Here is an 11,922-nt window from a genome sequence, read left to right as displayed (position 1 = left end):
GGATGGATGGATGGATGGATGGATGGATGGATGGATGGATGGATGGATGGATGGATGGATGGATGGATGGATGGATGGATGGATGGATGGATGGGACGACTGACACATTCTGAAGATTTTTCATTTAACTACTTAAGTTTTCTTTATACAATATTAGGAACACAGTAAAAGATGCAAATAAATAATTTAGTTCTTTTTTTAAAAATAAGAAAATATTTTATTGCCTAAAATACGAAAACATTTGAGTCCTTTAGCAAAAGTAAAGATGAGTCTGCAGCTAAGAAAAAAAACTTTTAGCCTCACCATGTGTGATTCAGCTGTTTCTGCTTGACTTGACATCAGTACTAGTAATGTGACAAGTTTTTGATCAACTGATTAATGATTCGATAGCTTCATTGTTTTTTTGTTTTGTTTTTTACATAATTTGAACCTGGTGAAATCAAAACTAAGCTACTTGAAGAGTTCTGGGTAAAGCATTTAAAGACATTTTGCATCTTCAATGCAAAATGTAAATATATTTTGTTCAGTTTTGACTTAATTACAGCTCCGAGTTTGTTGTTTTTTCAGCAAATTACCTTTTTTGAGTCTGTGCTTCAGTCAACGATTATTTCAATAATAGATTCAACATGATTAATCCAATTAATCGTTTCAGCCCTGGCTGTAGACCAATGAAGTGTAACTGATTTTGGCTCCATACGTATTCCTGTTTTTCGTCGGATCTAAATAGAAGTTTGCGGTCTGTAAAGGTGTTACAGTTTTACTGCTTCCTGTCCTAAATATCACAATATTTTCTCAGGATCAATATCCCCGAGTCAGGGAACGGCGACGATGAAGTGGCTATCTGGAACGGCGATCCGCCAACGACGGCCGAACTCCAGCGGTTCCGAAGGGAGTATGTCCAGCCGGTCCAGCTCAGGTACCGCCGTCGTCCAAGTACAGGTCGTTCTCGTTCGGTTCGGCGTTTCTCCAGGAATGTGGAAAGTGCTAAATGACATTTATTCAAGTGACAAAAATCAGTTTTGGAAAAAAATAAACGTTCACACGGACTTGAACGGCTCCCTGAATAAACTTTCCTCGGAAGATTTGATCAGTTTAAGACACCGTTATGTTTCATTTGTGCGGTACAGAGAAATGTTTTCCTAAAAATGTAACGTGAAGCAAAAATGTTCATTCAGCTGGACAATTTTATGAGTCAGTTGCCGCAGATTAAAATCCCAAATTTTGGGTACTATAGTTAGTTTAGTTCCTCTTTTTTTTGTGTCGCCTCAGTCGAAGTAATGTGGACGTTTTGGACCCAGACGTTTTCTGGCTTTTCACAGGGCAACAGCAGAGACTGTCTTTGTCCTATTTTAGACTTTAGCTTCCTCAAGAAGCTAAAGTCTAAAATATCTGACTTGCAGATATTCTCAGCAAGTCACAAAATTACTTGGCTAATAAAGTTGAGTTCATATGCTTAAAAGGTTTAGTAGAATTTACGTTAATCTACTTGGCAGCATTGAAACCTGAAAGCTTCTTAGTATCACAGAACAAATGACGGGTAGCTGCTGTAAAGGCTTTAATCCACAAAACAATGAAACTACAGCAGCTGTTCAGAGCTACGAGAGCTAAGATGTAAATATTCTGCGCCAGCAGTCGTCTCTGGAATACAAGAAGACTATAAAATCATTTTTACCATCTCAACTAAATATTACGAACACCAATAACACGCGCATTGTTACGTTAGATGTTCCCGTTACAAAGTAAAATAATCCAGTAAGGTGAAAATATTTATTTAGACTAGACTTAAAGGCAAAACTTTTTTTTTTTTGTTTTAGCTCACTATTTAAACAAAAAAACAACAAAGATTATTATCTAAGGTTTACTTGACATGTTTTTAGAATTTGTATTCATTAAAGTGCCTGTCTGAGCAGTAAAAAGTCATTTAAAAGTTGTGTTTTTAAAAGTATGAACACATTCTTTGCAGGAGTTTAATGTTTAATGAATGTGTGACGCTTCACAGGGTCCTCAACGTTTTCCGCCAGTGGGTCGAACATCATTTCTACGACTTTGAGAACAATCCAGACCTGAGAGTTCAGCTGGAGGAATACATCACCAAAAAACTGCAACTCCGAGGTCAGTCAACCCAGCATAAAATAAAATAATCCATTTAACAATTACATACAAACAAAAAGCTGAGGCTTTCTGCAAAAGCATGAGTTAGTTTCACCCCCAGTAAAAACAAAAACGAAACAAAAAAACACACGATACAAAGTGACGATCCTCAAAGTCTTGACGCTCTCACTTTGCAGCAGCATCCAGAGTTTTTGTGTGTGCCAGAAATACAATCTGTGTAATTAAACAATGGAAAAGTGATGTGGAGTGAAAAACAAAGTGGGGTTTGAGGCGAAGCTCGCTTTCGTTGGAGGGGATTTTACGTCGGAGCTAATTGTCACTTAGCTTTTCTTCTACATTCCAGTCAAAGTTCATGACCTCCATGTCCCAATTTTTACACCAATCCCCTGAATTTAACAAAATATTAAACGTGTTTTTGCTAAACACATTGATGCAAAAGAGAATGAGGGGCCATTAACAAAGAAGAAAATAAATTACCTTTTTTCCCCCCGTTTAAATTGTTTATCAGACCAATCTATCAAAAGTAAATTTGAGACAAGCTTTCAGTACAAATTTACAAATCCTAAAGTAAGGAAATAGAAATAGTCACGTGTATTTTTATGATCCAACAACATAATTGATATACATTTGGAGATTTATTTGGATTTTTGCGTAGATTAACACATAAATTAATTAGATTTCTGAGAATTATTGGCCCTAATCCTCTTCCGTACTTAAAGTCTTCACTAGAATCTGTAAAGTTGTTTATTTTTTATGTTGTTTTTTTTTTTTTTTACAGAAGTGTCATGTAATAATTTTTTTTTTTTTTTAGGCAAGTCTATGAGAAAGTGGGTGGAGTCCATAAATAAGGTGATCAGGCGGAAGCTTCAAATCCAGTCGAACGGCGTCAGTCACAACATCACCTTCGAGAGCTCGCCTCCTCCCTTCGAGTGGCACATCTGCAAAGCCGGCCAGATTGAGAACTTTGAACTCATGACCCTTCACCCCATAGAGATCGCCCGCCAGCTCACTCTGATCGAGTCTGAGCTCTACAGGTAAATGACGAGACAAACGGAGATATAGGTTGAGAGAAGAAGGCTTTGTGTAGTAATGAGGACGCTTGGTGCGCAGAGCCGTCCGGCCGTCAGAGCTGGTGGGCAGCGTCTGGACCAAAGAGGACCGAGAGAAGAACTCTCCAAACTTGCTCCGCATGATCCGCCACACCACCAACCTCACGCTGTGGTTTGAGAAGTGAGCCCCGTTTCTTTTTTTTCCCCACATCATTCGTTTGTCTCGGGGTTCTTGAATAAATATTTGTGTTGCAGGTGTATCGTCGAGATGATGAACCACGAGGAACGGGTTGCCGTGTTGTCGCGGGTCATCGAGATCCTGCAGGTTTTCCAGGAGCTCAACAACTTCAACGGCGTGCTGGAGGTGGTCAGCGCCATCAACTCTGTCCCGGTCTACAGGCTGGACCACACCTTCGAGGTGAGTCCATCAGATTCCCGTCGCATCAGATTGCAGTTAATTAATCGCAGGATAAATTAAAATGAGCTTGATTATTTCCATTTGGTTGTGCGTTTGTTTCTGGTTGCATTTTATTTTGGAAATTTAAAATGTCTCCTAACTCTAAAGGAAAGTTTTCTTTACAAAAATAAAGTTTAGCTAAAGGAGAGCTTGCATTATCGTCCCTTTGTCAATATGTTACTAGAAAATTAACAATATCATCGTCTATTGTGATACTTACTGGAACGATTTATCGCCCAGCAAAATTTGTCATCTTCACAGGCCTAATTGTGAGCTGCAGTGTTGGGAATACTTCATCTAGTTTATATACTTCACTCCAGATTATCTATTCTTATTCTGCTTAGCAACCCAGAACAAGGATATTTAGTTTATATACTTTAGATCAACATTTAGCTTCATCTACTTCACAGAATCAAACATGGAGAACCAATTTTTAGTTTTATGCCTACTTTTGTTTTGTTTTTGGTTTGTTGTTTTGTTTGTATTTCCTTCTAATTCATGTAAAGCCTTGTTGCTGAAAACGTGCTACATAAATAAAATTACCTGACCTCTAAAAGGTCATTTTAGCTTTAAAGGCAAAAACAAATCTGATTTTGGTCAGAGAAAACATTTAGCTTAGTATTCACCTAGTATTATGTTGCATTAAATCACATATGTCAAAGTATTTGGGTGGATTTTATGATCTAGTTGCAGAATATCTGTGAGGTGGAAGGAAATCAAACATGGCTTTAAGTTTTGCCTTAGATTCTCAGTTTAATATGGATCGTTACTTTGACTGGGCCATTCAAACTCTGAATATGCTTTGATCTGAACCACTTCATTAAAATGTTCTCACCTGAATGATATTGGAAATTTAACAGATACAAATCGTATTTTGCTTTTTTCTGTTTTCTTGGTCTCATGTTGGGTCTCTCCTCCAGAAAACATTCACATAAAACCGAGCAATTTAAAGAAAAAAGTATTTGTTTTGTGACTTTTTAAGTTAATGTGACTTGTGATTCCCCACCTGATTCCTATGTTTTTGTCCTTTTACAGGCAATACCAGAAAGGAAAAAGAAAATCTTGGAGGAAGCGGTGGAACTGAGCCAGGATCATTTTAAGAAGTACTTGGCTAAACTAAAGTCGATAAACCCGCCCTGCGTGCCTTTCTTTGGTAAGTCCTGCACAGAGTAGCTATCAGAGTCACCCTCTCATTTCCTAATTTATTCTAATGTTAAAAGTTTGACCTTTTCACTCTCCGCTAATCAACTTGTCTTCTTCCTCAGGCATCTATTTAACCAACATCCTGAAGACGGAGGAAGGCAACCCCGACTTCCTGCGACGTCACGGCAAAGACCTGATCAACTTCAGCAAGCGACGGAAAGTGGCTGAAATAACCGGAGAAATCCAGCAGTACCAGAACCAGCCCTACTGCCTGAAGATGGAGCAGGACATCAGGGTGAGGACTCCCGCTGTTTTTGAATGTGTTTGTGTTTTCTTTATATTTCTCGTATCTGAACCTCTGCGCCTCCTCTGTTGCGCAGAAGTACTTTGAGAACCTGAATCCCATGGAGAACATGAGTGAGAAGGAGTTTTCAGACTACCTGTTCAAAAAGTCTCTGGAAATTGAGCCGCGGAACGCCAGGCAGCCTGCGCGATTCGTAAGTGACTGCTGTGAAAACGTGAAGCTTTTTGCTCTATAATGTCTCACAGGGATGATTCTGCCACCTGATTGAGAAACTCTGGTCACATTGGTGGCGTGTAACTCTCAAAGTTCATGCCTTTCTAATGTTTTTAGTGTGTTTAAATCAGTGGTTCTTAACCTTTTTTGAGGTACCGAACCCCCCCAGTTGCATATGCGCATTCACCGAACCCTTCTTATTCCAACCCCAACCCCCCGGGGCGGGGCGTCATCACGACTTTACACAAGTGTGTCTTTACCTCCGCGGCAGAGGATCCGCCGAACCCCTGAGACCGACTCATCGAAACCCCTGGGGTTTGATCGAACCCAGGTTAAGAACCACTGGTTTAAAGAAATGCGGTTTTAGTTTAACACAAATTAAAATTCTAGCTTTTTTTCCATTTTAAAATAAAAACCCCATCAAATCTTAAAATAGGATTTTCTCCGTTGTTGGAGTCGGTTTAAAGGATTGAAATGATTCTGTCTGGGGTTCCGAGTTATGAGTAGTTAACAGGAAGCTGCTCCTGATTGGTGGTTTCTGAAATCCACCCTACAATAAAGCAAAATTAAAGGAGTATTAAGCAAAAAATAATAAAATTCTCACCTGTATCTTAGTTAAAAAATGACATGTTGAAAATTATTTATATTGTTCTCAGTAATTAGTGTAAAAAATCTTATAACATTACATTGTTTTAGGTGGAAAGGCCTCGTGGCCATCACCCTAATGTTTTAGCACCTTCCTCAGATTGTTTGTCTGATTCAAGTCAGGACTTTGACTAGGCCAGTTCAAAATGTTTTTATTACATCCAGTCAGAGGAAACAAGTTGGTAATATTAATTATATCCAGCCATGAATAATTATTTTAGGTTTAACTGTGTGTCTGATTTTAGACCATTCAAATTCAAAAATACTTTATTGATCCCAAAGGGAAATTACATGTAAGAGTTATTGAAGATGGTTTCTTTAAGATTTGATTTGATGTCTATAAGTTCGGGACCCATCCACTTTTTTCACAGATATGAGGTTTAGTATTAGACTGGTCCCATGCAGAAAAACAGATCTGAGTCCATTTAAAAATGGCTTCTTTTTTTTTTGCATGCAAATTACACATTTATTTGCACACTTAGCTAAAGCTTCACAAGTTTGGTCTAACATGAAAAAACATCTAAAATAAACGATAAAGAAACTGAAACCACAGGTCGACTGTTTGGTTCAAACATGTACAAACAAACTGGAACAAAAATCTTCTTCCAAATGGTTGGGAAGGTGTTATCAGGAATTTTAAATATAATGTAAAATGAATAATAAAGCATGACGTCGCTCGGAGCACAAAGCGTAGAATTAGAATGAGTAGATCTGCCCTCGTGGATCGAGCACGTTATAGATATTAATATCAGATTGGTGCGTCTTTACTCTTATCCGTGCTGAATCAGAAGTCGGTAGAGAAACCCCGATCCAAACCTTCTGGATTAAAACCACGCCGTAACTCTTTCAAAATTATTTAAAGTCTCCTGCCAGAGTGCGTTTTTATTTTTTTCCTTCAGCTTGTGATTCTCCTTCCCTTCCTCTCCGTCTGCAGCCCAGGAAGACCACGTACTCCCTGAAGTCCCCCGGGCTCCGGCCCGTGCGAACGTCTACCTCTGGCACCCTGAAGGGCCACCCGGTGGCCCTGGAGCGGGACCTGCAGCACAAGATCACCTTCCGCAGCATCGCTGAGAACGACCAGGACCCCCCGTCCTCGGCCTCGGTGCCCACCTCTCCCAACACGCCCACCCCGCCGCCGTCGGCCTCCTCTGATCTCGGCCCGGTCTTCGACCACGACCTCAACAGCTCCTACGGCAGTGAGTTTCATTTCTAAAAAGAAATACGAATGTGGGGAGAAAAATCTACAGATTTGTATCACTTAAAAGTATTTTTTATTTTTTTGTGTGTTTGTTTCTTAACCAGCCTATTTGTGTTTGAATCTTTCAGGCTCTATGTTCCCCTGTCCTCTGAACCCTTCAAGTGAGTGATCAGTGTTTAGTTCTCATAGTTTTCCCGCTTTTTCTCCTTCGTTTCTTTCTTTAATTATTGTCCGTTTTGTCGCTTGCAGAGTTACAGTCCGTCTCCTGCGGCAGCCTCCACCAGCTGGGAGAGGAGCCGAAGCCGCCTCCTCTACCTCCTCGAAGGAAAGACACCGTGTCCGAAACCAAAGTAAGAAATGGCGACAAAACGAAAACGTGACAAAGAACCCGTTTTTCACCTTTGAATAAAAGAAATGTAGATGCATTCGGACAGATTTACATTCGACATATCAGAGGAATGTGACGGATGAGGTTGTTTAAAAAAAGGTTTTACATACTTTTCACATAAACAATAAATTTAATTGTTCGGTACATGAACATCATGTGATGGATCGAGACCAAAAATACTGAGAGGAAATGATCGATGCTTTTAAAGGTTTTGACAAATAAACATCCTTAAACTGTCGTGTGTTTTTCAGTAGACTGCAGCTCAGATTCTACTAAAAAATGAGGACAGGAAAGGGAAGTTGTGCATCAACAGTGGCCTTTGCCCACTTCAAGATAAAAAGCATGGATATAAACGTTACTTGACTAATTCCTGACAGTCGAAAACCAAAACGTCTTGAAACATTTCGAGCTTCATTCAGCTGAAAGTAAATTAGCTCTTTAGAAAAATGAATTTAGGGGAAGCGAAGTGTGAAAAACATCGTCAAAGTTAGCAACAGCTCTAAAGCACTAAACTAAAACTTGGCTGCACTATCAGCAGGCTAGTGAAAGTGTGATCACTACTGGTCTTCATGATGTTGTTTCTTCTCTGATTTTATGAATCTATTAATTAGCTTTTCAAATTCAGCTGATCAACAATAATCAAATACAYCTTCAGCTTGTGAAGATGTATTTCCTCTGGTAAGAATTCACTGTCCAATCAGTGTGAACATAATCACAATACTTTGACCTTTTTGAATTCTGCACCTGAAAAAATCTACTACTATAAAGTAATATTTAACCAATAATAAGTAATAAAAATAGCAAAACAAAAAAATATTTTATTCAAAAATAACTAAGACTGAATAATAAACTGAAAATAAACTGAATAAGACTAACAAAAAGTCACAAAAAAATAAAACTAAATTATGATAAAAAGAAAAAACTCAAAGCTGTTAAAACCCTGATCTGGAAAATAGAAGCACCTGATTTTATTTTGTGGTATCATGAAAGGGGGGGCGATAAATATAATTAAATGACACATTGTTTTGGTGATTTTTCTGACCCGTGTGTGTGTGTGTGTGTGTGTGTGTGTGTGTGTCAGCAGAGCTCCATGTGCGACAGCCCCCCCGCCATCCCTCCGCGGCTCCCCCCCCTGCCGAGGAACCAGCACCGCTCTCCGCTCTACAACGGCCCCCACTACGACGGACCCCTGCCCAGCCCGCCTCCCCCGCCGCCCCGGGACCCGCTCCCCGACACGCCCCCGCCGGTGCCCTTGCGTCCTCCGGAGATCTTCATCAACTACCCGCAGCCGTCGCCCGGCCCGGGCGTGGCCCGCTACAACTGGGACCTGAACAGCTCACCCAGCTCGCCCAACACGCCGCCCAGCACGCCGTCGCCACGTGTCCCCCGGCGGGGCTGCCCCCTCAGCGCCAGCCAGAACAGCCTCTGCCCTCTCCCCACTGCCGCCCCGCCCGTGCCCCCGCGCCACAACCCCGTCCCACAGCTCCCCAAGCTCCCGCCAAAGACGTATAAGCGGGAGGCTCTGCAGCCGCCGCCGCTGCAGAGCCTCCCATTGGTGGAGAACACAGACGGCAGCCAGTGAGGCGGCTCCGCCCCCGTAAGCCACCAAAAAAAAAAAAAAACTCAAGAGCCGCTGATCTGAAAAAGAACAGGAGCCGCTCTGCAACAATCCCGCCACACCTGCCTCGTCCGCTCAGGGGATCAGTAGCTCCGCCTCCTCCGCAAACCCTCTGTGCCAACGACGAAACTCACACCGCCGTGCCAGCTAGCAAACAGCCCAGGAGCGTCGGCGTCTGCGAGGCGCAGGGACGGCCAGCTCCTGGTGGGGGGCGTCTTTACCCCCAAGGCTCCTCAGACTCCGTAGCCTCAATCGCGCTTCTTTCTCCGTTTCCTTTTGGGCATTGACGTCAGTCGGCTTTCCCTCTGCAGCTCAGAGCTCCACAACCTCAGAGATCGTCCGAAGCCCTTCGGCTGATCCGCTTCGTGTTTGTCTTTTTTTGTTTCTGTCCTATTAACTGAAGACAGTTGCCAAAGTCTTATTTTATGCAGGGGGAAAAGGGATTTTCTTTTTGTTTTTAAAGCGATTCTAAACACTAAATGAAACACTACAAAGAGCTGAATCCCCCCCTCCCCCCGCCGCTCCCTCCCTCACTTTGTATCTCAAGCTGTACACTGTGACTGTAAAGTAGCAAACTGTCTTTGTTTTGTTTTTATTTGTTTTGGAGGTTGTTTGCCTAAAAGCCTCTCTGCAGCCACAAAAGAAAAATGTTGCCTTTCTCTTTTTTTTTTTTTTTTTTTTTTTTTAAAAGAAAAAAACAACAGCGGTGACCTCTGACCCCAGTCCTATTGGCCCAGACGGACACGACAGCTGAGCCAAGAACACTCCGTTTGCACAAAGCGTTGGGCAAAGTCAGCAGGTTCAGGTTGGACGGACCTCACTCTAACCGACCCCGCCCACCTGCCGCCCTCCTCCTCCACCCGGACGTCACGCCGCTGTCCGACACTGTGCTCCTCCTGCCCTCGACTCCAGCTTCTTTATTTGTGTTGAGACTTTTTGCACTGGAAGCATTTCCCCCCACCAAAGCTTTAGGAGGAGGATGGCTCAGCCTTTCACCCTCCTCCTGCTCCTCCCCTTCTCTCTCTCTGTCTCTCTCTCTTTCTCCCCCCAGCGGCTACTCCTGATGCCTGAAATCCACGAAAAACAAACAAAAAAAAAGGAACTTTTTAACCCAACTTCTTCCTCTTTTTTTTTTTCTGGCTTGAAACATTTGGTTTCGGTTCAGACAGACTGAAACGATCCACGCCTCGCGCTCGGATGTGCCTTTTTAGTTCGTTTTCTACTTTCCGGAAATAAAGCAGACGGCGTCTAAAACGCTTAAAAAAGGAAAAAAAAAACTTGCCTATGTAATGTTTAGAACAAAAGCTATACACTATAAAAAAATAGTACGTTTGTTCATGCTGTGTGTATATATAACATGTATACACTAACTGAGTCATTTGTATAAAGTGAAAATCTTTCCCTCCTCCCTTCGTCTTAACATACCATCATCCACCCTTTTTTCCCCCCAGTCTTTTTCTTAAAAATCCAACGCTGCTACAGTGGGCTAAAAAAAAAACAAACAAAAAAACAGGTCACTGTTGCTAATTTGCAGACAATCTCCAGTTCAGCCACTGCGATAATTTCCCAGGAAAAGCCATTCATTTCCCCCTCTGGTGCTTCAAAGCAATGGAAACGATCCAGTTTAATACACCAAGCACTTACATACACAGACGACGCGTGCTTCACTTTGTACATCCTACTAATTGCCTTTTTATCTCCCTTTCAAAGACTTTTTAATGCTTACGCTCATCAAACAGAGGTTGGAGTAGTATTAAAGTTGCAATGGAATATATTCAAGTCATGTTTTGGCGCATAGTAAAGAATTGGGGGGTGTTTTTTTTTGTTTTGTTTTTCTTTGTGTGTTTTTTTTGTGTGTGTTTTTTTGGGAGTAACACACTTTGTGCACTTTAGGCTGTACTGTTTAAGAGCCACAGTTGTCACAGGAATGTTTGTAAATGCAGTGACCCTGGGCAACACAGATCAGGCCAGGAAAGACACAAGTCTACCACCTCAGTTTGTTCCTTTTCTTTATTTCTCTGACATTTTCCATGTCACCCAAACGCTCGGTCGGCGGCTAATCGCCACGAACAACTCTTTTTAAAAAAAACTATATATATAAATAAATACATTTTTGCTCATTCACTTCGAGTTCAGGTAGGAGGAGGAGGATGGAGTTTTTCAAACTAGTCCTGCGACGCGGTGTTTGGGAGGATTTTCGTTCTGGTTTCATGTGAGAACACTTTGTCGTTTCGTCTTCGTTTTCCCCGTCTCAGAGGTTCCCGTGTCAGTATTGATGGGGTTGATCTTACCAAGGTCTCTTTTGTTGTTGTCGTTTCAAACCGCCCCTCTCACATCCACCCACCCACACCCTCAAAATAACTATTAAGTTCTCTGTTGATGGCACTGTAACAGCTTGATCCAGCAATCAGTTTGTTTGATGGTATGTGGCCTTTTAACTGCTTTGTATTAATGATCTTGATGAGATTAATAAATCACCCAGTCTTATTTTGTACTGAACCACTTATTTCTCATTTGTTTCTTTTATGTACTGGAACTATAAAGTTGTTGACATTTTCTCAGGTTTTTTTGTTGCCTGTTGTAGGCCAGAGCAAAGTGGTGCAGAGAAACGGAAAGGAAAGACTAGTCATCAGATTTCCCTCCAGGTCTCCTTTGTATTTGTTTTCATCCATCATCCAGTCGTCACCATCACGGCTGGAAGAAAAATTGGTAGCACTATTTGAAGGTGTGTGCATGAGACCAATGTGATACTGTCATAAACATGATAAAACACCCGTTATAAACACGAATGAGTC

General features: G+C 41.6%; 1 protein-coding gene across 1 annotated transcript; it reads left to right on the top strand.

The window, feature by feature from the left end:
- Positions 1-796: 796 nt before the first annotated feature.
- LOC103461060 (son of sevenless homolog 2-like) lies at positions 797-11,626 on the top strand (the record flags this gene model as incomplete). The annotated part of the gene is made up of 12 exons (XM_008403379.2): positions 797-916; positions 2,000-2,112; positions 2,924-3,146; positions 3,223-3,342; positions 3,417-3,579; positions 4,654-4,771; positions 4,884-5,056; positions 5,142-5,258; positions 6,858-7,119; positions 7,250-7,282; positions 7,371-7,471; positions 8,594-11,626. Coding segments are annotated over 12 exons (2,041 nt in total), but the record flags the coding sequence as incomplete, so codon positions are not given.
- Positions 11,627-11,922: the final 296 nt, after the last annotated feature.

The sequence above is a fragment of the Poecilia reticulata genome, unplaced genomic scaffold, assembly GCF_000633615.1.
Source record: "Poecilia reticulata strain Guanapo unplaced genomic scaffold, Guppy_female_1.0+MT scaffold_530, whole genome shotgun sequence".
Taxonomy (NCBI): domain Eukaryota; kingdom Metazoa; phylum Chordata; class Actinopteri; order Cyprinodontiformes; family Poeciliidae; genus Poecilia; species Poecilia reticulata.
The sequence above is the reverse complement of the archived record's forward strand: the minus strand, read 5'-3'. Positions and strand labels throughout refer to the sequence as shown.